General features: G+C 41.7%; 1 protein-coding gene across 2 annotated transcripts in view; it reads right to left on the bottom strand.

Moving 5' to 3' along the window:
• LOC121363719 (sodium channel protein type 5 subunit alpha-like) overlaps window positions 1–24,205 on the bottom strand; it is a 214,797-nt gene that overhangs the window by 28,077 nt on the left and 162,515 nt on the right. For both annotated transcript variants that reach the window (XM_041486335.1, XM_041486324.1), the window contains 2 exons: window positions 14,974–15,128; window positions 10,936–11,109 (listed from right to left, as the gene is read on the bottom strand). In XM_041486335.1, coding sequence (XP_041342269.1) covers window positions 10,936–11,109; window positions 14,974–15,128 — 329 coding nt within the window. The remainder of the gene's footprint in view (window positions 1–10,935; window positions 11,110–14,973; window positions 15,129–24,205) is intronic.

Raw genomic sequence — 24,205 nt, 5'->3', positions numbered from 1 at the left:
ACAGTCATTCACCAGTTACAGATGTGCAGCATTGTCTGACTATTTAAATTATTCACCATGAACACACAGAGATAAAATTCTACAATGATTTTATGTGCCTTCATTATCTGCCAGTGACCTAAGCAATCAGTGTGGTAAACCAATGCAAACCCAGTAAAGCTAGCACAACAGAATTTTAAGGCGGCAGAGAAACAATTACAAAGTAGGGAGTGTGATAATGCAGCACAAGGAGGGAAAAAGACCTTTAATTAGAAGATCATTGAGGGTTTTTTCCCCAAGGATTGATTGCATTTAGAACAGCAGTGGGTTCCTCCCTACATGAACCCATTTTAATATCATATTAGCAGCCTCCACAGACTCCCAGTCCACGGGGGGTGACAAGGACACAGAGTTTGGGAGCAGTGTTTCACCCAGGGCTGGTGGAGGTTCCTACAGCAAAGAGAAACTGAAATAAACTGTTTGAGCTGGAATAAAGGCTGCTTCTCTCTTTTATTTTATTTTATTTTTTTTTTTCTAATTCCTAAAAGCACATGATCTCAGATAACCTGGGAGCATCCACTGGACCAAGCTGGAAGCAGACAGACCTGAGCAGCACCACTCCAAGGCAGGCACTGCCCAGCACAGACTGCATGTTTTAATCAACCCCTGATCACCATTGAGATGAATTAATAGCAGAGCCCTGAAAACTAGGAATTCTGCCTAAACAACAGCAAAAATCATCCTTGGATAATCACATAAATCCTAAAACCAACCAGAATCTCCACTGAATGCCTGCTGCTGTACATGTCTGAGACCCTGTGAGTGTCTGTCTCAGGGAGAAGGGGAGACCTCTCTCCTGGTATGGGCAACAGCATATGCTTCATGCAGCCAGGGATTTCATCAAATTAACCTGCTTGTTCAAATTAGAGGGGAGGGAACAGCAGGGAAAAAAATATTTAAAAAGACATCTGAATGGAAGCACAGCAGCTGAGCTGAAAGCTCTGGCCACTTATTTAAATAAGCAGTTCCAGCTAATGCAGGCCCCTGGTGCTTTCAAATAGCTTTTTGTGTGCCCCAGAAACACCTGTCTCTCCCTCTCTAATTGTGCCTTTTATAAAAAAATAAAAATAGAAGAAATAGTGCTTGGATTGCTGTGGGTGCCTCTTTTCAATCCGGCTTGGCCTCTCCTGTCTTTTTCTGTCAAGGATAGGATCACTCAAAGACCTCTTCACTGTCCAGCATCTTTCAGAGCCAGGCCTGAAGTTACAAGTTTCTTTCCTTTATTTGAAAAGGAAAAAAAAATAAAAATCAGTCTTTACCCCAGATACAAGCTGGAAAACCTACAGGGAAACAGAACTTTGCAAATATAAACTGAAATACATGGAAATACTTCTTTTGGCTCTCTGAATATGGTTGGGAAAAGGGAGCTTGTAATGAGGTTGGCATTCCTTTCAGCATCCACTGTTTTCTGAGCAGACATTTGTTGTCATTTTATTTTTTTTAAAATATCCCTTTGTCCTTTCATTCTGACACTGCATTTTCTGCCATACAGATGCCAAACTATATGATTGCACCTGCCAATCCAGAAATTGCACATTATGAAAGAAAGGCATAAAGTTAAAGGAAAGTCTTAAAAATAGGACACTAGAGAGCACTAAGGTGACCTAAATTCCCATCTCTGCTCCCTGTTTCCTTGAATCACAGCCCTCATGTTCAGGTAAAGACTAAAAACTCTTTAAGGCTGCTCTGGGGTTGCTCCATGGCCTGGAGGTGAAAATGTGGCTGGAAATGAGCTATCAAAGGGCTTCCCTCAGTGCAGCAGTTCATTACTGCTCGTGGAGTGCTCTCCTGTACTACAACATGATGGGCTACATGAGTGCCTAGATTAATTATAAACAAAAATTATCTCCTGGAAAGCCCAGTGCTAATTCCTATTTCTCAGGTTTAAAAACTCATTTCCTTCATCCACTTTTTTGTTGTTGTTGTTTCTCCAGGTCTTTTCCACCTTTTAATTTTTTTTCCTCCATCTACTACTCATACTAAGGCTATAAAATTCTGTTAATATTCCATGTTCTCAGCTTGTCTCCAGGTCCTCGTGTCCAAGCTTTTCAAGGCAATGTTTCCTTTTCAGAGGGCAGCCTTGTTGCAAACAGCATGTGCCACTCTTGTTGGGTTAAATGCTTTTAAATAAATCATTCCTGCATCCTAATTGCTTCCTGGCGGTTTCCTGAAGAACCTCTTTATGTCTTGCTGTTCTCTTAATCTGTCACCTCCCCTACACCTGCTCAGGCTTTTCTAACAGCTCCAGTCAATTCCCAGGGCAGATGGCTGAGAATCAAGAATTAAACCTCAGCTAATTTCCGAGGGCGAGTCGACTGCGAGCTTTCATCCAGCGAGGCAGCAAACTGACTTATTGATCTGCAGTTCTCTCCCCCATCACCATTTACAAATGGATTTTCAGCTTGTCTCAATTCACCTTTTCACTGCAAACAGGCACCTTTGCCACACCTTGACATCCTGCATATTAGCACTGGGTAGGGATCAGAGAATGATGGGATCTGCTGAGCTGGAAGGGATGCACAAAGATCATGGAGTCCAACTCCTGGCCCTGCACAGAACACCCAAAAAGTCACACCTTGTGCCTGAGAGCATTGTCTGAACTCTGTCAGGCTTAGTGCCACTTCCCTAGGCAGGCTGCTAGGGACTCCTGTGAATTTTGGGGATCACATGATGTAACTTGATCAGACAAAGCTTGGCCAAGTCCCAGGGGCTCCCTCTGCAGTGACTGTGCAGGTGCAGATGCCTTGAAAAGTCTGGTGTTTCTGTTTTGATTTAGAGCAAAGCAATTTCTCCATCATCAGCTGTGTTCTGCTTCTCATCCAGATGCTGTGTGGAGACAGCCTGGATTTAGGGCAGCTGGAGAGGAGAGACTTTCTCCTCTAAAAAAGATCTCCAAAGTTACCTCCTGTTTCATCCCAGGGAGCCTTCCTGATGCTGAATGCTGTGGTCAGGAGTGGACTTGGTTATTATTTATTATGTGAAGGCAGTGTTACCATGCCAAGGGTGGACCCAGTGATTCCTGACAGAACATTTCCCTGGGGCTCAGCCCCATAGATTCTGCTGCATTTCTATCCCAGCTGGTGGGAGTTGAGGTGCTGAGGTGAAGGCAAGTTTCTTTCTGGACAGGATTAGGATCAGCCCTACTTAGATATGACATAATGGAAACAGCAACAAAATAAAAAAAAAACCCAAAACCCAAAGAAAACCAAAACCCTACTTAGATATGACATAATGAAAACAGCAACAAAATAAAAAAAAAAACCCAAAACCCAAAGAAAACCAAAACCCCAAAACAAACAAACCAAACCAGCAAGCAAAACCAAAAGAAAAAAATCTGTTTGTGTTGCCTCCTCAAGGTGCTGTTCTGGATTTGCTGGTTTCCCCAAAGCATTAATTTAATCAGTTGTTCCAAATCAATATGAAAAAATACCAAATTGTTGTGGGAAACAGGAAAGTCTTGGCTTGAAAATCAGCTCAATTTAGTTGGGTTCTTGAACCTGATTGATCCTGAATTGTATTGAATATGTCTATATTGTATTAAATATTCTAGAGTGAAGAGGGACTCTGAAGAATTGTAGGATCCCTGACTTCTGCCAGGAAGGATAATGGTACAAGTAGGAGTACATACCAAAAGTAGGAATGTTAATCTTCATTTGCCTTAGCTCAAACATCCCAAAGTCAGCCACACCAGGGTAGGAAGTCTGCACAAAGTCCCTACACCATCAAGGCACGGCTTTCAAGGTTCATCCCAATTCCTCTCATCTCTCCCTCACTAATAAAGAATCCCTGTCTCTCTGCAGGCTGCTTCTACACCTTTATTTCTTCCTTTTCCCTCTTCCTCAGAAGGAGTTTCTTGAGCTCCTGACCATTCTGGATGGTGGGAAGATGTTTTTTTGGTCTGCAGGTTGGGATTTCAAACATGCTGGTCATCAGGGAGAAGAACTGTGGGACAACTCCCCATCCTTCTCTGTCCCTGGAGAGTTTGTGAGACTCTGGACTGTTATGTTAAGCCAACGTGTCTGTCCCAGCTCAGCTCTTCCATGCAAGGGAGAACACCCCTATGTATGGAATTTGGCAGCTCCACTCCCAGTGATGGAAAGGGCCAAGCAAGCTGCATGCAAGAACTCCATGATTTTATTAATTATTTTCATTTTAAGCATAGTCTTCTAAAAAAGGACATGGAAAAGTGCTCCATCTTTGAATAACTTTGAGAAATAAAAATGTTTGGTAAATCTAGCTCAGCGAAATCTGAGTGGAGATGGTTTTTTTACAGCACTTTTGAAAGCTGAAAGTCTGCTTCGATTGAAAATGGAAATTCTTCAGCATTTTCAGTAACTATTCCTCTCCCAACCACTTTGCAAGGTGCAGCAGATGGTGAACTAGGCTTACAGAGGACTTTTCTCCTCACCTCTGTTTTCCACACCTCTTCCTGCAGCTGCAGCATGTTTTGTCCTGTTGTGCCTTGTCTGAAACTCAGCTTGTGCTTCCTCTTGGCAAAGCTTGGGTTTTTCCCTTTCAGCATCCATGTAGTAAAAAATATGCAGTGCAAACCAAGATAAGACCAGACATTTGCATGTTTTTGCATGTGCTGTGTTGAGATAAAGTGTGGGGTGGCAGCAGGGAGATTTACAGACTCAACTGACCTGCTAACACACATTAATACCACCTATTATACCATGAAGATACCACCTATCTTCATGTAGATTTATTTATTTTCACTTACCCTCAATTGGCCAATATGTACTAAAAGAGCATTTTTTTTTCCTCTTTCCTTCTTTCTTTTCCTTTTTTATTTTTCTCTTCAAAACTGGGCTCCCTGGCTTCAGGAATCTCACTCCTATTGGTTATTTGGGAGCTTTATGCCATCAGAGAGGCTCAGAAGAATGTGCACTGAGACAACTTCAAAAAGTTGCATTTGCTGTGAGGAACTGGGAAAAAGCTCATCAAAAACTGAACTCTGAAGTTATAATACCCTGTTGTACCCATGGACTTTTGACAGCTCACAGAGAACACTAATAAGTTCTCTCTTAAGATGCTGCTCCAAGTGACAAGACATATTATCTTTAATTTGCCTTGGCTGTATTTTTGTCATTCTGCTCCTGTGTGCTTTTCTGAACACAAACTAGACAAAATTCACATGCTCTTAGGGTAATGTCCCAAGAATACAAATTGGATTTCAGTGCTGTTTGGGAACGACTCATTACAGCAGATTGTGTAATTACTGGTACAGCAAACAGAAATCACCTTGTTAATCAACAGGGAATACAGATGGAAAAAAACAATTAAAGTAATCATAAGCCATCAATATTTACTTCACACAGCAAGTTTTTAATTGTCACTTAAAGACAATCCAACACAAGGGCATAATTTAATTCAATTCAATTTTAACTAGGGAGAGAAAGACTGTTTCAAAATGTTCATCTCAGATTCAAGGTTATTAGCTGCTTCTTAACTTGTCTGACAGTGAAGTATTTGAAGCAGAAATCTTAGAGCAAGTGCTTTCCAGGAACTATCTTGCAAAATGTAATATCTTTATTTTTGTTTAAGTGTTCAGGGAAAGTGATGGTGCATTTAATGCCTGAACATCCATGAGTAGATCTCAAACAAGCAAACAGGAAATTTGGCAGCAAACAGGAAATTTGGAAAGCTGCTTATTGGGGAATACAAATCTCTAGTTACCAACTGAGCAGCTCCAGGCAAACACCAGAAACATGCTGTGTTAGAACCACTGACAAAAGTTATTGAGGAGAGTGAAAAATACATATAATTTCATTTCCATAAAAGCATCTACAAAATCCTGCCTAGTGGATTTGTTGAGATGCCTGCCCTTCAAATCCATTGCTGAGCAGTTATTGAGCTATTTTGCAGGCAGATCTACCACCCAAAACTCTTGTGAGCCCCTCCCTCCAAGGCAGGGGAGATGGAAAAGGGGTGGAAAGAACAATCTTCATCCCTAGTGAAGAGAAACTAGTGGGGCATCAGGGCAAAAACTGAGAATTGGAGATGCTCTCCCCTCTCTGCTGCAGGACACAGTGCAAGGACCACCCATTGCTGGAGATGGCTGGAAGGGAAGGAGGCTGCCAGCATTCCTAACAAAGCAATTGTTTAAGAAAATAACTTTCTCTGCATGTGAAGACTCAAAAGACAGGACAATCTTAGAAAGAGTTGGTGGAGAAACCCTCATCTCTGAAATCAGAGCATGACAATCAGGCTGGGTGCTTGTAAGCCTGGATTGAGACTAATTTGGTCAATTGAATTGAACACAAAAGATGCAATGGAGACGATAGATTTGTGATAATGGACTTTTGTGGAGTGATGACATTAGTCCAGGTTTAAGAGGATTTCTCTGTGAATGCCACAGGCAATGAAACTTGGCTGTGACTTTTTTCCCTGAGTGTTCTTACTAATGAGTTGGGAGTTCACACCTCTTTCCCATGAGCTTTCTGTGACAGCTTCTCAGGGGTTCCAGCCTCTCACCTCTGCCTTCAGTGCATGAACAGCAAGTGAAGAAGCTGTTGACTGCAACACCTCCTGACTCTGAATGATGCTAAGCCCAGACTGATGTCTTTCCCAAACTGGCCATGCAATGGAATAATCCATCCGCTGTCAGCAGAGACTGGGACGTAGCTCAGAATTAACTGGCTGAAGCTCAAGCTAGATAAGCTCAAGATAATATTTATAGGTCAGAGGAAACAATTGAAAGGAACATCAAGCTTGACACCAGCCTGCACAGCTGGTGGAATCTCTCTGCTCCTTATTTCAAAGCTCTGTCTGCTCTTGCAGGACAGGCCTGGTGGAGAGCAGTTCCCACAAACATTCACTTTGGATGCCACTCGCCTCCAGCCCTGTCCAAGTTCAGACTCCTCGCTTAATCTGCTTTGTCCAAAGAGGTTTTGATTGCATGGATGCTTGGAAAATATCTGTTCTTTGTGGAAATACTTGCCCCTGCATCCTAGGGAAGAGGATTGTGCATAAATGTCATTGCTGATGGTGATGTTGATGTCTGTCTACACTTCTATCTGTCTGCACAGATAAACCACAATCTGTCTTTCCCTCATGTGAAAAGAGCTGTGGGTTGAGGGCTCACCACTGCAAGTCATGAGCACAGAGAGCTGATATTTGCACTGTAGAAGGGTGTTACTTTTAGCAGTACACTTCTTTTTCACAAGGTAACTTGTATAGATGTACATTGATGTTGTTTGTTCAGTATGCCCAACCTCCAGCAGACATCTAAGGCATCTTCCCCAGGTGCCCTGAGCTGAAATGAGCCTGCATTTTGTGGTTTGATTAACCCTTTCTCTTTCCTGCCAAAGAAATCTGTAGCAGAGTTGTTGATAGGACACTATTGTATTGCAATGTATGTGAAAGCACTCTCTGCTACACTAGCACACTTCTCTGAGATGCTGAGAAGCCCATTACCAGAGATCATCCTTTAGGGATTCTACATCCAGCAAAAATAGCTCAGTTTGTGGATTACTCTGTATTTTGATGTTTAGGCATTGCAAAACAGAATTTTCTTTAGTAATCCACAACTGTCAGATGGAGACTCTGCTGTTCCACTGGCCCAAATCAGTGTCAAAGGTATTTCACAAGGCAGGACACATAGGAAAAAAAAAAAAAAAATCAGCAGCAATATGCTTATAACCCCTCTGGGTCCAAATCCTATTTAGAAATGGTGAATACATGCAAATTTTGAGCCAGTTTTATGAATTATTCAAAACAGAAAATAGATTCAGAGTTGCATTTGTACAATGAGAAAACACAGATGAGAGATGGTTTCACATGTCCAATCAAAAACCGACCATTGCAGCTTGAATTTTGAATACTGATACCAAACCACTAATGAATAATTTGCAGATCAGGAATTTTTAAGTGAATAATTTTAAACAAATAAATTTGAGAAAATCAGACAAGTGGTTCATCTGCTTCTTTTGGAGCAGCTAATTCACCCATTCACTGCCTTCTGCAGCTCAGTTGCAGTGATTTGGTTCTCAAAGCACCAAAAAGAAAATGTAAATTGAAATAAAAAGTGTGCTGGAAAAATTATAGGATATTACTCTGCCAATTCAGAGTGGCAGGGTTAGCAATAGGGTAGGAGAAAAGCATCTGTTAAACCTGCTAAAAATATAGCACCGGGTTCTCATAATCTGCACTGGGGAAATATTTTCAAGGAAAGAATAGTGCAGGGGGAAAAGATTTTTACACTGAGAACCCTAAAGAGCAAGTGATGGCCTAGAGTCAATCAACAACCAAAACTCCAGGGTGGAACAACTTTTTGGTTGGACTGGGAGCTTGCAAAATGAACATTTAAATGTGGGTGGAACATTTAAATGTGGGTTGAGAAAATAAAACTTTTTGGGTCCCTAAGAAGGCTCTGGGTTTATTTTCTGGGGACAAGGAAAGTCCCAGGGCCAGTGTCCCCCCTGTTTTATGCTATAGGATGTGTGACAGGATGGTGAAGCCCCTTTCCCAGGCCATCTGTGGCTGCTTCTCCAATCTGTCATTATAAACTCCACCATTAAAAGGCAAACATGCACCTAATTTACATTTGGACCTTGTGTTCTTATCTGGCTCCTGTTCCAAGGGGGGGTTTGCACATAGAGGACAGAATTTAGCTTAGTTTGTGGTTTACTCTCTTTGATGTTAATGAGATGTTATTCTACAGGTGTGTGACTAATTTCAAACTGCAACAGAGTTCCAAACTGCCTCAGTGAATTGATCCTGCACAGGGTTGCTCCCATCAGGAACCCTCTACCTATGGTTGTGCCAATATTCATCCCCCACACAGCCCTTCTAGTCTTCAGAAGCTCACTGGACGACAAATTCCTGGAAGCCCATCCAGTAGTTTCGGTGAGTCCCATTAGTCCCATTTTGGAGATGGAGAAACAAGAAAAGAAAAGCTATGTCGCCTAAATCACAGTAAGACCAGTTTTCAGAGCTGGGCTATAACTTAGGAACAGGTAGATTCCAATTTTGTGGTTAAATAATTAAACCAGGCCTTCCTCTTCTGCTGGAGCTAATCTGAGAAAAATGAGTGCCTTTCCTTTAAAAGGTTTCTAAGCATATATGCAAAGAAGAATTTATGACACACAATTTATGTAAAGAATTTCCTTTTCATAAATCAATTTATTAAAGCTCTGGAGAAGCTTCCAAAGGCTCTGATCCAGCAGTGCACTTAAACATGACCATAACTTCAAACAAGCAAATTGTCCCATTGAAGTGCTCTCCTGGGCTGGGGCCAAAGAAAGTGCAGTTCTTCCCTGGAGTCAAGGTTCAGATGTAAAATGGGGAAAAATAATTCCTCTGAAGTTTAATAAATTACATAATCATGGCAAAGCTCTGCCAGCCTCCCACATTAATACTTCAAGGTAATAAGAAGTGGCCTCAGGGAGATTATTGCCTCCTCATTGATATACTGAGAAGAAACGTTAGACTTCATCTGGAGGACGTGGTGCCGCCGACTTTTCCAAGATTTGGCAGATCCCACATCAATTCAAAGTGAATCTTTGAAGGATCCAAATCTGGTACTAGCAACACTCCTGGGGCATGAGAATCCTTTTGTTCAGACTTCTAAGGATTATCCTGAAATCAGTAGAAGTAAGCACGGCAGTATTTCAAGGATTTGGATTATTTTGCAACGTTTTGAAGTAGTGAAGACACTTTGCCAAGAGGACTTTTCACACCTTCTCCTGGACTCCTGCACTGGTAAATATTTGGGAGCCAGAACTGAACATACTGTTACACACTGCTGGCAGCCTGTCTGAGCAGCCCCGCCAAGGACAGCTCCTCTAATCTGCTGAAAACTGGTGCGCCCAGGTCATGTGCAGAGCAGGCTGAGGTAGCTGGACCTTGTGCTAGCTGGGAGGGTGGAATGTGGGAATCTTTAAATGTCATTTAATGTGGCAAAAAATGGTGCAATTAATCCCTAAAAGTAAGCTCACCTCTCCACAGCAAAAAAGATCCTTTAAGCAAGTAATAAACAGATATACTGTAGTAAAGCTATGAAACACAAGGTAGTTAATAAATGACATTGTTACAGAAGTTTTTTTTCAGTTGTACCAAGAGGGGAAACTGTGGGAATCCTTAAAATCAGAGGGTTTTGGGAAAGCTGCAAAAGGCAGGCCTAAGAAACAGCAGAACTGCAATTAGAGCTATAAAAGTTATGTGAGAAGTAGAAAGTAAGGACAAATAGAACAATGGTCTGTGTATTAAAGCTTGGCTAGAATAACTTCCTTAAACTACAGAAAAATATGTCTAGCAAGATATTAGGAAGTTCTAAGCTTAACAATGGAGCTCTGTGCATTGTGTTTTAATGCTTACAAGCAGGTAATAAGCAAGCATTGTTTTAACCAAAGGTGCATGTGCTTATAGTGGTTGGATAGAACTACTGTCAATATGCTTTTGCTTTGTGCGATTGGTCAAAAAACTTTTAAAGTGGGTTGTAACATTAAGTTTTTTGTCTGCTGCCAGGGATGTGAGCTGCTGGCATCTTCCCATTATCATAACCATGTAATGAGACTGATGGTGGAAAACAAAGAGCAGTTCCTCAGCAGTGCCAACCCATTCATGATTTTGCACATAAACCCATGGCCAGCAATAGAATGAGATGTTAAATGCTGAAGGAAAGGGAGAATTCCAGCGGATGGGAAGGGGATGTGCCTCAGATTAGCAGGGTGACACATCCACGTCACCGCTGACTGCGTTCGTGTTTGCTTTGGGTCCTGGGGATGCTCAGTTACACATCCAAACCTCCTCTGGGCTCTGCCTAGGGTTGATGCTCAGAATCAGAGTGACAGCTGTCATTTCACAGATGCAAAGCTGCCAAGCTTAATGGCCCTTTCCCACCCACTGCAAAATCCAACACGAGAAACGTTGCAGTTCCAAAATGATACTCACATCTACAATCAGGAAGTCCAGCCAGCACCAGGCGTTGGTGAAGTACTTCTTGAAGCCATAAGCCACCCACTTCAGGAGCATCTCCAGGACGAAGATGTAAGTGAATACTTTGTCAGCATATTCCAGCATGGTTTTTATGTTTTTTCGATCTTCAAGGTAAATATCTTCAAAGGCCTGGAAGTACAAAGGATTGGTTAATAACTGCTCCTGAGCCCTGTTGGAAAGCATGGGTGTTGCACTGCAGGTCTGTATTTGATAAATTATCACGTACAGGCTGTGATTTCTGATGTATTTTAACATTACAATTAAAGTGTTCAGCACAAACAGGACTGACCCTGGCCTGAGAGATCTGTTCAGCTTTCCCTTACAATGGACACAGGCTTGCCTATCTCTCTCCAGCCTCTACTGGCTGTAATGGCTGGACAACCTTTTAGTGTAGGAAGAGCTTCTGCACCCTGAATTTGGAATGTGAACCCATGAGCAGAGTGCTACCCCAAAATGCCCAGATTTATCCTGCCTCATCTCCTGTTGTCTGTGCCAATGCTACCCAGAGACCTCAGATGTCCCAGGCCACAGGATGTCTATATTTAGGAGGCAGAATATGACCCTTGCATTTAGCCAAATAGATCTTATTGCTAATGATGACAAATTGGGTTATTAACCTGCTTGTGTTATGGAGCACTGGAGTTCCCTGGCTTCTGTTCAGCCATCACATTTCAGGTGGCTACAGCTCTCTGCCTCAAGAAATGCTCATTATTATTCACTTAGCAGAACAATAATGTTTTAAAGGTCAAGGTATCTATCTCCCCATCTCATCTCTCTCTCCAACTAATCTCATGCAGCGCATTATAAAAAGAGTTTCAGTGTCTGTATCAAATACGAGCGAGCAACTGAATAACCCCTTTAAAATATTTAAGATCTAAACCAATATGCCTCCCAAAAGAAAGAAAATAAAGATGTCTCATAATTTAGCCTTCACTTTATAACATAAGTCAAATAAAAGGCAGGGTCCTGGTGTCAGATTTGCCAATATGCAGCCTGGGCTTCTGAGTCAAATTATGGTCTGCTTCCCCAGCTACTTTTGCCACTGCTGTTACACAAGCTGCTCCCAAGTCCCTGTAACCTGGATAACCCAAGCTGTGACATATTACTCTCATCCCATCGTGTGACCCAGAGCACTTGGCAGCAAGAAACATAATTTGAGAGGGTCTGTGCTAATCATCTGAATTATCTGCATTTACATATTTCCAGATCTGTAGCTACTTTCTGAGAAGCTTCAAAAAGTTAGCAAACACCCAGTGCCTGGAGATACAAGAAGTGTGGTACTTGTCACTCAGGCAGTCACACTGCTCTTTTGCCTGCCAGGGAACAGTAATTAAACTGACAAGAAAGCTTTGGTAGCCCCTGCCAAAGCTTGTCCATTTGTCCCCACACTTTGGGGTGACGTTTTCGCTGCAACCCTGTCTCCTATCTTGCCTTCAAAAATGATATTTCAAGGGTGTGAAAGAGCTGTTGGAGAAAGCCTGAAAACAATGCACAGATTGGAGTTTATCACTTCTCGTAGGGGCTCACTCACTTTGTCAGATGACTTGCTGTACTTTGCAATTACTGCAAAAATAACAACAAACCATTTAAAGTGATTTCCTCCTCTCCCTCCTTTGTTCTCCCTACTTTCTACTAACTTGTCCAAAAGTACATTGTGTTTTGTCTACTAAAAGCACACTGTCAGTCAGGAAGCAGCTTATTAAGGGATGAAAAATGTGCTACCTGGACACTTCTGTACTTCTGGACAAGCTATGGATATTACCCAAATGACAAAATTCTGGCGCTTTGCATTTTTTCACTGTGACAATGGATGAAACCTCTGCCATATAAAATATCAAGAAGAGGTTTTTTTCTGCTTTGCTTTGTGTGTTAAAAAAGATTTAAGCAGGATACCTCCAGTGTTATCAAAAATTACTATTAAAAAGTAGGCTTCTAGTTTGGGTGCTTATGGCTTAAAATCTTAAGAAAGGTTTTTGGATCTTCTGCAGTAAGCTGAAGATATATTTTGATGGTTTAACCACACATATATATATATATATATATATATAGGCTTAAAGATATATAGCTCTTCTCCCTTAAGAACTTAGGGTGTCCCAGAGATGCAGCCAGATGAGCTCAGTTTTTGGAAGAGAACCACCCAGAACACCAGGAAAAAAATTTTGTGTGTTGCCTCCAATATCTCCAGTCCAAATACTGAAGCACGGTGCTGATATGTGAGAAAATGCAGGATAATTTGCCCTTATACAGAACTGCATTGGCTAAATTGAAAGCTGCAAAAACCAAATGAATGCATGCAATTTAAATTAAATGAGCTTTATATTGCAGTCTTCAGTTATCTAAGGCACTTTTAATTACATATGTAAGGAAGTGTGTTCATCTAAAGCATATTATAGCAAGTGACATTCCCCCTCCTAAAATGTATTCAAAAATTAACATTCTGATGCTCAAGCTGGTGCAAAAACTGTCAGAGTCCATTCATTTCAGCAAAGCTGTGACCATTTTCAGAAGCCTACTATTTACTCAAGTTTTTCAGCCTCTTATTTTTCATAATAAAATAAAACCCCCTGGGTGACATTTCAGCCCATTTGTGGTGGACCAGGAGAACAGTCCATTTCTTTCCTTTTTTGCATCAACATTTATGCATTTCTACCTTCATCTCTCCCTTTGGAGACTTTCTCTGAGCTACATAAACTCAGCACTTCTGTGTTTTTTCCTCTTTTTTTAGGCCACTGATAATTTGTGCTGCTCTTCTCTGGAGTTTCTTCAATTAGCCCATGTCTTTCCCAAAGTGCAGTGCCCAGAGCTGAAGCCAGTGCCCCAGCTGAGGCCTCCTTGATGCCAACTGGAGTGGAAGGACAGGATAATTTATACAGCCCAGTGGGGTGGTGGGCTTTTGTGCAGGGCTGTGATGGAGCTTATTCTGTTTGTTGCCTGCTCCCTCTCCAGTTTTGTTTAGTAAATCTGCTCCCTTACAGCCATCCTTCATCTCACCTTTCTGCCTGTGATTATTCCCGGTGAGGGGAAGCAGGCATCTTTCTAAGATGATGTTTGCCTTACTGCTTAAGGCAGATTCACCCGTTTGGTTGGAGTCAATCCTGACCTCTGGAAATGCATGGATGACCTGTCCAAACATGGCACTTTCTGCAAATTTAATAAGTGTGTGTCTTATTCCATCACAAAGGAGATGACCGGTGACCACCAGACTAAAGCCTGGAGAACTCTCCATAGACATCTCTGCTCTAGGTCAGGGCAAAAACCTGGGAGAAATCCCACCAATTCCAGGGACATTCCTGACATGCAAAAGAGAAATGCAAATACATCTTTTTGAAGAGCCCAGGACTGAAAATACACAGAGGATAATTCCAGAATGCAGTGGGATTTCAGGAGGAGAGGATCCCCCATCAGAGTCCTGGACAATGACCAACCAGTGTCCATAGACACACCTGGGCACAAGCAGGACCTGTGCAGGGAAGGTACTGAGTGTTAGCCTAAGGTGCATTCAAAACAGGAATACAGGCACTCACTACCTCCATGGATAGCACTGATTCACTGCCCTCCATGTCTTTTACAATTTTGATTTGCTGGTTACAGAATGTGCTAAAAAAAAAAAAAAAGAGAGAGAGAAGAAAAGGAGAAAACAAAGCCACCCCTGAAGCAAAATGCAAGCCTCCAGATGGGAACTCTCAAGGAGAAACAGCTATGGGATGTTGAAGCAGCAGAGCTGGCAAACTTCCTCACACAGACTTCCTCAAGGATTTTCTTTTCAAAACATATGCAAGTCAGAATTTTATGTCACAGCAGAAGAAAATTCCCCACCATATGGTAGTGGCAGGTGAAATTGGAAAAGCTGACAACCTGTTTTAGCCCCAGAGAAAATGCTTTGCTTTGAGAAATGACCACTAAGGGTTCGTAGGATCTTAGAGACAGCTAAACTGGAGAACACTGGAGACCCATGCCCACTTTTAAACAGTTAGGAAATGCTGTCACATTTACCAGGGCTCCACTGCTCAGCAGGATCATGAAGATGATGAATGTTTCAAACCAGTTGTGCTCCACGATTCTGTAACATGTCTTTCGCAGCCTCCACCAAATTTTGCCTGGAAATTTTGTGATGTCCACGGAACAGCATGGGAAGAATCGCACACAGACTGTAAGAAATTAAACAAAAACAAAATAATTGTTTAAAAAAGCCGATTTAATTCTTAAAGCTGCAATAAGAAGCTGCAAAGGAAAATTTCTTTTAGCAATAAACTGCCGCACAGTGTCTTTCTTTCCTCTTGCTTCTCACAAAACCTCTCTGCTCTGCCTTCCATTTCCCTCTCTCACTCCCCCATTAAAAAACATTCAAAATCACTTAAAATGTGTCCCCGGGAGTTCTCCCAATGATTTTTGTGATAGAGAATATATTGGCCATGAGTCACCAGTGCCCTAGGTCATTCAAAAAGTGTTAACTGAGCTCAGGCAGCACTTCTGATCAGGACTAATAACTCTGGGAGGTTATTAGTAATAGCTTCCACATCCTTTTCAATGGAGGAAGGTTATTTTCTTGCTAGTATAATACCACTGGAATTACTGATTAAAAGTGGCAATCTGATGAAAGAGAGATGATGAGAGGAGGTGCTACAGTGCAGATGGGACCAATGTGCTGAAGAGATTCAGGCAGCAAAAGCAGGAGCAGATTTTGATCTCTTGGACTCTCATTAGCTTAAATAAGGTATTAGAACAATCTTGGAATTATACTGAGGCAGTTAAATCCCCTTTGATGTCACAGAAATTTAGATATCTGCTCCATAGCAGGATCCCCAGTGATGCTTTGTAGCACTTTCTGACCTCAGTGACAAATAGTGTGTGATAGCTAAGTGCTGTGCTGGTAATGGGGCCCACATAAGGATTTCTGATAGGCAAGACCATGGCATTTTTAGTTTCCTTAGCAACACTCATTTGTTGTAGCAAAAAGATATTGTCATTGGTAACAGACAGATCCATCTCTCCCACTTCAAAAACACCATGTGCATTTCCTTGTGCTGGGCAAGAACTTAAAATGGTGTGAGAGGACCCTGGGAGCTAGGAATTGTCCTGGCCAGTCAGTCTTAATGTCGGATAATCTGACTCAAATGTCACATTTGCTGATGAGAATGACCTTCAAAAACTATTTTATTTTCAAAGAGCAAGCTTCTTACCCTACATTTACTCCATGTGTTGTACAGGAAGAGACTTAACTATGCAGGTTTATCAGCCTCATCATGAGAAAAAAAGCCATAGGCCAACTGCTTCTGTAGCTGGAAGGTGGCCAAGGTCACCAACGCATCTTGAAACACACAGCCAGTGGCCAGAAATGACAAGGGAGGGTGGATATCTTACCATGGCCATGCAATGAAATGTTTTTGAGAGTAGAAATAATATTTAGGGGAGCCAGCTTGGGGAGGAAAGAGGGCGAGTGCCAAGGTTACAGACAGAGCAGATGCTGCTATTTCAAGGTGGCACAACTGAGGTGCCTGAGCTGCCTGTGATATGGAAGGAGATCAAGTGCAGCTCCTGGGATGTCAGGATTCCCAAGCAGCTGGAAGTGGGGCTGTGCTGGCACAGGGCTCTGCCAGGAGGAAGAGAGCTGCTAAGTCTGCTGTGGTGCTCCTGGCATTTTCTATGAGTTTTTATTATCCTAGATCCCTCCTATGCAGCAGCAGAACATAGAGGAACAACCCCCAGAACTTTTCCCCTCACATTTCAGAGATTTTGGTTAGGTGTGGGCTCTTGGCTGTGCTAGGTTTTGGTGAGGGACTAAAAGGACAGTAAACCTTTAAGGACAGTAAACCTAAAAGGACAATAAAAAATTTATGTAAAGGTAATCACAGCACACAACTACTTGTTCTCTAAATGCCTGCATCACACAGACCCACAGCATCTCCCAGTTTACCACTGTATTCTGAAACTCAGAGAAATTCTGGGCTCAGTTGAAATACACTAAATTGTCCAAACTTTTTAGAAAGGCATAATACTGGGAGAAGATGGAAATGTAAGAACCAGCTCTCTATCCCTTTGTAGGTCAGGTACCACTTCAGCAAAGGCAAGAATTATCCTTCTAAGCACTTCAATCCCAAACACTAAAGAATCAAGGCAAGCGGTAAAAGGACATCATATTAGTCACTACTTTTTGTTAAAACCTGTACAATGCTCACAGCTGGCAGTGCATGTGGGTTTGGGTGTATTTTAGGAAGTAGGTACACAGAACAGACTTCACAAAGCAGATTCTCTGCTGAGAGAGGCCCATCAGGAGAATCCCACCAGCACAACATGACCGAGGGCACTACCAGCTGCATCTCAGCAGTGCTGCCAAAAAACTCTTCAGCTGCTTCTCACCCCACAGCCCACATGGTCATCACCACCTTTCAGGTGTCTGGCTCACTCTCTGGGCTTATAATTCAGAGAGACTGCCCACCTCATTGTCACCCCAGCTTTGAATCAGGAGGATCAAAGGCTTGGGCTGAAATCTCTCACTTATCAAATGAACAGCTTAATGAGCAGGTTGTTCACTCTGTAAGTGTGGATTTTTTGTGTTAAGCAGAAATCCCCCTTTGTACTGGAAGTAGCCACTGCTTGCACCCATCCTTGCATCTATCTCCTTTGCAAAACTAATTTCAGTTTGGAAAAAAAAAATCAGCTTTTTTTCTTACTTAAAACATTTATACAGAAACATTTCACTCTTTTCTCATAAGTTTCTACCTAGATGGTTATTTGACTTTTTTATCTCTTAGAGAAATGCTTAGGCCCAGCCAGTAACAGGCATGACATGCTCTGCCATGCTCCTACAGAGTATAAATGCTCTGTAAATACTGTTGGAAAAGGTTAGAATCTCCCAGGAAGTGGTTTTCCCCACTGTAAGAAAATTGGATGAATCATTCCCTGGAGGAGTCCCACTACACAGGGAGCCTACATGATTACCTGAGCCCAGGAACAGCTAAAATTAGGGATCACCTTCATATTAGAAACTAATGAGCAGGGCACTGTGGGTTCCAAAGTCACTTCATTTGTGATGGGAAATACTTACAACACAGTTAAACCAGATTATTACTGATTCAGTTGGCTTCCATCTGATAGTCTACAAGTACAGAGAGGTATTTTTAAAGACAGAAAGCCAGGTAGCACCACTAATTTTTTTTTTCTTTAAATGCTCTTTGATTGCTTTCATGCAATTTCAGTCTGAAAAAAGAGTCCTAGTTACTGACAGTAATACCTTGAAAAATCCAAAATAGCTTTTCAGATGAGTCAGCCTAAAATCACAGTACTATTAAATCCCATGCTTTTGATTGGGCCCAATTCAGAAATGTTTAGACCAGATTCTGCTACAATTGCTATGTCAAGCATTACTTCCATGAATAATTGTGCTGTCTGCAATTCAGATGAAATGCTGCTTTTAACTATTCACAAAGAGAAAAAGGAAAGAAGAAAAAAAAAACCTGACCCCAAACAGGTCTTTTAATGAATTAGTAGAAACCTGTTTCTGTTTAAATTTTGTGATTTTCCTTCCTGGCTGTTCTTTCATGCCTTCTGGACTCTTTCTAATGCTGGTAGCCTACAGCTCTGGTCATCTTGACCTAAGCTTACATGTTGAGTTAGAAACTTCACTTAACCAAACAGAAAAAGTTTACTTGACCTTGGTCTGTAGTCTAACACTTTGTTGGGGCTTTTTTTCCCCCCCACATTTCTGTGAAATCAAAATATCAAAATAATTTTGATGCATATAAGGCATGACCTGGAGAGGGTCAGCTAACTCCAGCTGTTCCTATAATAAGGCAGGTGGTCAGCAAAGCCCAGCTTTGGTGCACTTTTATCCACACAAGGAGAACATTCATTAACACCTTTTATCACAGCAAGGCAGGAATAAAACCTCTGGCATTTCTCAATTCAGTTACTCATCTTGCCTGATCCAACAGATTTGTGCTATCCCACTGAAATTGGTGCTGGGAGGGAATTGGTTGTGCAGAAGGCTCTGACCACCTTGTGATTTTGCCAGGGCTTAGTTTTGCTATGTTAATTTGTGTTGGGCTGCATTGTTTTTGAGAGCAAACTGACTCATTTCCACCATGGTCTTTTGCTTGCTAGATTACTGCTCATCAGAACACAGAACAGTGGAAGAAGTCCCCCCAAAGGGTTGAATTATTTACTGATAAATCTGTGAAGCTGTTCTGAGCTGCATGTGTGGTCAAGTTGTCCATGAACAATGTCTGTTTTTAATTGACATTCGGATATTTCATACCATTTCTCATAAAACAGAGGTCTATTTACCCAGAAACCTTTCCACATGCACTAATACACCATGATATTGTTTACTTTTCGGTCATATTTCATTACAGGAGAAATAGTCCCTTCAGTCATTAAGGGTGTCCTGTAGCACAAATTGAAGATTAAAATATATCTTAAAAAAAAAAAAAAAAAGAAGGAATTTAATATACAATGCATTCTGTGTAAATATCCCTTTTGTTCCATATTCACATTTTCTAGCCTGGTGCACTCTAATCATGGAGCTCTTAGATTTGATTGCATTACCTTGGTGCATTGGGAAAAAAAAAAATCTCATTGTAAATGTGGGAGTTATACTGCAAAACCTTCCTCCTCAATGCCTGACAGCCAAGCCTACAGATTTTAGGCTTATGGGCAAAGAATTTACAAATCCACTGCTTGTTCACACCAATATATATACTTAAGTTTTCATAAAATTATTATTTTTGCTTTGAATGGATTGGGCTGCTGTTTCTCTCAATAAACCAGGAACACCAATTATTTTTTTCCATTCTGTTGTCCAGCAAATGTGGTACCTTGTGTTCAAACCACAGCAATTTTGTGAGTGCCTTTACACAAGAGTTCTCAATTATTGGGACATTCATTTTTAGAACAAAACAGTATTTTTCTTAGCTTTGAACACTGGTTACAGCATTGCTTGGTTTGACACAAAATACAGCTTCCTAAGCATGAACTCAAGCAGACAGGTATTCATAGCATGGGTTTTATATATATATAAATATATATTTATATATATATGCCAAGCTGGGTTTCTAATGACCAGTCTGGCTACCTGGGTATGCACAAGTAAGGGAGCAAACCCAACTGTACCCTCTTTGAAAGTCCCCGACTCTCTCCCCATGCTGGAGGGATCATGATCTCAGCAGACTCCTCTTATTTAACCCTTTCCTCATCTTCTGGCCCTGCCACTAACTCACTCAGAGGGGTTGGAATGGGATGACCTTTAAGGTCCCTTGCAACTTGAAGCATTCCATGATTCTGTGACTGCACAGCTGGGTTTTATATTGTGAAAGATTTATGATCACTGTCTCCAATGTTTGGGTACCTGAGACCCATCAGGAGATCTGAGATTTTACTTGTGTGCTACAACTGGGGACTGCCAAGAGGTGTTTTTACCCTTCCAAGGGCTTAACAAGGGTACATTGTTTATCTGCTGCTACTCTCCTCAAAACACATCATCAAGGAGTGTGACGCCTTGGAGCAAAGGCAGTGGGCAGCCTGGCCTACCACCGATGTCATCTGTGCTTTGAGTGAGGGGGTGGATGAGTGTTAAATCTAGAGGCCCTGTCCAACCTGTGTTAATTTCATTCTGAATGCATAATAGGGCTGCAAGAGTCTTATGATGCCTGAACATTGTATACAACATAATGCCAGCACACTGTTCCTTGTGGAAAAACACAGAGCATCTCAGGTATGACAGCCAGAGAAAAGTGATACTTTAAAACTTGGGTTTGCTCCATGATTTTTTCCTAGGATGCCAATGAGCACATTTTGTGGAGTTTGGCTTGGTTTCACTCAGCCTTTAAAACTCATCTAGTGGCAGTCCCTGTAACTCTGTTCAGACTTTTTCCGTTTAATGGTCTGTTTTTTTCTTCTCTTCCCTTTCTTGCTTCTTAACAGCCGCTATCCGCGGTTGGGAAGGGCAGGACACAGATCCCACCACTAATCAGAGCAACTTCACTCGGGCACATGGCATTTTCCAGCTGACATTTGGGCATTTCAGGAGCGATAATGGCTCCTACCACGGTCACATGGAAAGATGGTTCCAGGCGTCCTCGGTGTCACGAGCTGCGACCAACCACGCGCTGAGCGAGGCTGCTCATTCCCTCATGACCCTCTGGTGATATTCCCTGGAAACCTCTGCCAGCGGGCTGTGTCCGGGGAATTACGCCTAAGGACTGGGTGGAATCTTTCTCCTATTAGGGTCTGGGAGAGAGGAGCGTGCTGTGGGCCGAGGGCTCTCTTTGGATGACCTTCTGTGAGACACAGAAGATAATGTCCAAAGAGGGAGTAAATTTTGGTGCAGAGAACACATACCGATGGAGGTAACAGGACTGGAGTGTTGCAAGGCATCTGGAGGAAAAAGTACCCAAATAGCTGGCATTGGATAAATGTTCCTTTCCCATCAACCAGAAATGGTCTCTCCATTTCTATCAGGTTCTTCCCAGCAATACTTGCTCGCTGCCAGGGCTGTGACCCTACCTTGCCTTCACTTTTCCTGACCTGAGAATGTTCCCTGTTGACCCTAATCAAAGCTATTTTGAGGTGATAACACATTAACAAGTCTCCCCAAGAAAAACGACCTATGGCTTATCTGGGTCACCCAACTCCCGGAAAACTGTGACCTCAGCAAACTTTCAGCAACTATTTCAAGAACATGCATTATCTTTGTTGCCTTTGTTATCTGAAAAAAAGGGGCCTGAATCTGGAACATATTTGTTCAGGACATAACCTATGCTGGATGCATTGAGAAATGTCATAGTTTGAATTTAGATAGCTAAAGAAGTTAAGAAATTAACCCTTCCCCTCTCCCTCTTCTTTTTCACATAATCTCCTTTTTTCAAAAATATTAACTCTCATACTCCCAAACATGACAAATATTGTTGTATCTCTTTATAAAAAGTCAGTAAAGACAGCAGTAGATAAACCTGCCCAGTGCATGCCCTTCAATATTTTCATTTTAGCAGTTTAAAGCCTTGCCATCTCAGCTAATTACTGCTGTTTATTGGCTTACTTGGTTTTAAACTAGACTGAAGTGACAGCTGCATGAGGTTTAATTGCAATAGTAAGTTTGGGCAAAAATATTGGAAATATTTAATAGCAGTTTATTACAGGAAACACTTTGTTTCCCTGCATAAATTAAACCTAATGTTAATGTCGCTGCTGTTAACAATCATTTGGACTTTCAGTTTATGGCAATTTGGCTTGAAATTTTATGAGTGAATAATCACGTTGTGTTTGTGCATTTTTGCCAAATCCACGAGCAATGTGATCACATTTAGCCAAAAAAGTAAAGCCTGAAAAATGTGCATGGATAACATGTGCTGCACAGGAAAGGAGAGCAGATGTGTTGAGGAGGATGTCACCTGCATCTGCAGGTGTCCCTGGACAGGAGAGCAGGTTTTCCTTCAATTCCCATTTAGAGCTCAAGGCTCAGCTGGCTGTATCCTGGGACAAGAGAAAAACACCTTGACTTGCACAGGCACTGGTGAGGAACTAAGAGAGATTAGGAGCAAAAACAAAATGCAGGACCAGGGGTGCTCAGGAGGAAGGGTGCAGGAGCCAGAACCTAGGGGGAAGTAACCCAAGGCAAGCTTGGGGTTCAGCCCACAGTGACCTCGTTTCTGCACTTCTCTGCTGCCAGGATGATCAGCAGGCTTCAAAGCTGGTTAAATACTTCAAAGCTGGTTAAATACTTCCAGTGATCTATCTAGAAGAGCCCTGCTTGCTACCCTGCATCCCACAGACAGCACTGAGGAAGATCTGACAAACTGGGTTGGTTCCATTGTGATTCTGCACTGAGGAATTTCAGGTAGGTCTGGTTATGTTAAGAGAGATCAAATTACAGAGTGCTGCTGCTCTGGGAACGTGTTGTGTGGTGTCTGCCTCGTTTGTTTTAAAAAAGTGGTCGTGGCCAACCAGAGTTTCAGAAGTTGTAAACTGGCATCTGAACAGCACTGATCTCACAGCACTGGCTTGTTTAAGCATCTCTAACATAATCACTTTGCAGAGCACAACAGAGATTGCTGCTCACTAGCCCCATTTAGAAATATATTGTGAAAGAATGAAAACACCAGATCTAATTTCGAAATGTTATTGCATGGGCCTGAATAGTTACACCACGCTTTCTTCCGTCAGCTGCATTAATTTTTGGCTACTGCTTTTAAGCAGAGCTGCCAAAAAAATGTTTAGATCCTAGGGACATTTGTAAGCCCTGCAGGGCTCCCTTACCTCATTCAATCATCTTTCTCACAGATATAGAGATGCACATTTTTGCTGACTTCAGGGGCATTCATATACCCAGCAAATCATCTCTGTCTGATCCCATCTGAGCTGCTCTGTTTTTGTTTATAATAATGCTTGAGTTTTCAAGGGACTATTCTTACATTCAGCTAACCCTGTTTTTCCCAACCCAGATTTATAGGAAAACAAAAAATTTGACTGAGATAATATTTGGAATGGAACTCACTCTGAGAAGAAATAACTTCATATGCTATTTACTTTATATATTTATTTTAACACAGATCTTCTAATATAGCTGGGTTTTACATCTGTGTTTTGGAGCAGGCTGGTGTTAAAATATTAATAAAATGATGGTGAATTTCAGTATTAAAAGAGATATGTAAATGTGGTCTGTTGTTATCTAATATAATTATGTCAAATGCCCTTTACATAGCAGTTCTCTGATTAGATGAAAGTTACTGGATGTGCTAATCTTGACACTCTTTAAAATAAATGGAAGACAGTCCCTGAGACCCATGAACCCTCCAGACAGATTCTATGAACTGCCTGGATACATTTAAGCAAGGGAAACGTCCTGATCTGGTCAGCTCTTTACCAAATTTGATCATGCACATATCTTGGAAGGCAAAAATCTCCATTGGCCAAATGACAAAAATCAGCATTTTAAAAACAAACAAAGAAACAAACAAACCACTCTTTATGGCACAAATTAAAATTTTAAAAGTCTAAGGCTTTAGAAGCTGTGGAGCATTTTAGAGCATGCTCTTGGCTTATCGCACCTTGGAAATCCAAAGACTAATGGTAACAAGGGATTTTGAGTGCGTGTTTGGAGCATTATAGTGCCTAAGAAACGAAGAGCATCCAGTGAAATACTATTTCAAACAACCAGAGCAATATGGTGAGAAGGTTGGGAGATGTTCAGTAAGAGAAAAGAAGGTTTCTTGCCCCAGCATTGCAGTGAAAC

This window comes from Pyrgilauda ruficollis, unplaced genomic scaffold (assembly GCF_017590135.1).
Source record: "Pyrgilauda ruficollis isolate IOZ18807 unplaced genomic scaffold, ASM1759013v1 scaffold12, whole genome shotgun sequence".
In the NCBI taxonomy this organism is placed as follows: domain Eukaryota; kingdom Metazoa; phylum Chordata; class Aves; order Passeriformes; family Passeridae; genus Pyrgilauda; species Pyrgilauda ruficollis.
The sequence above is the reverse complement of the archived record's forward strand: the minus strand, read 5'-3'. Positions and strand labels throughout refer to the sequence as shown.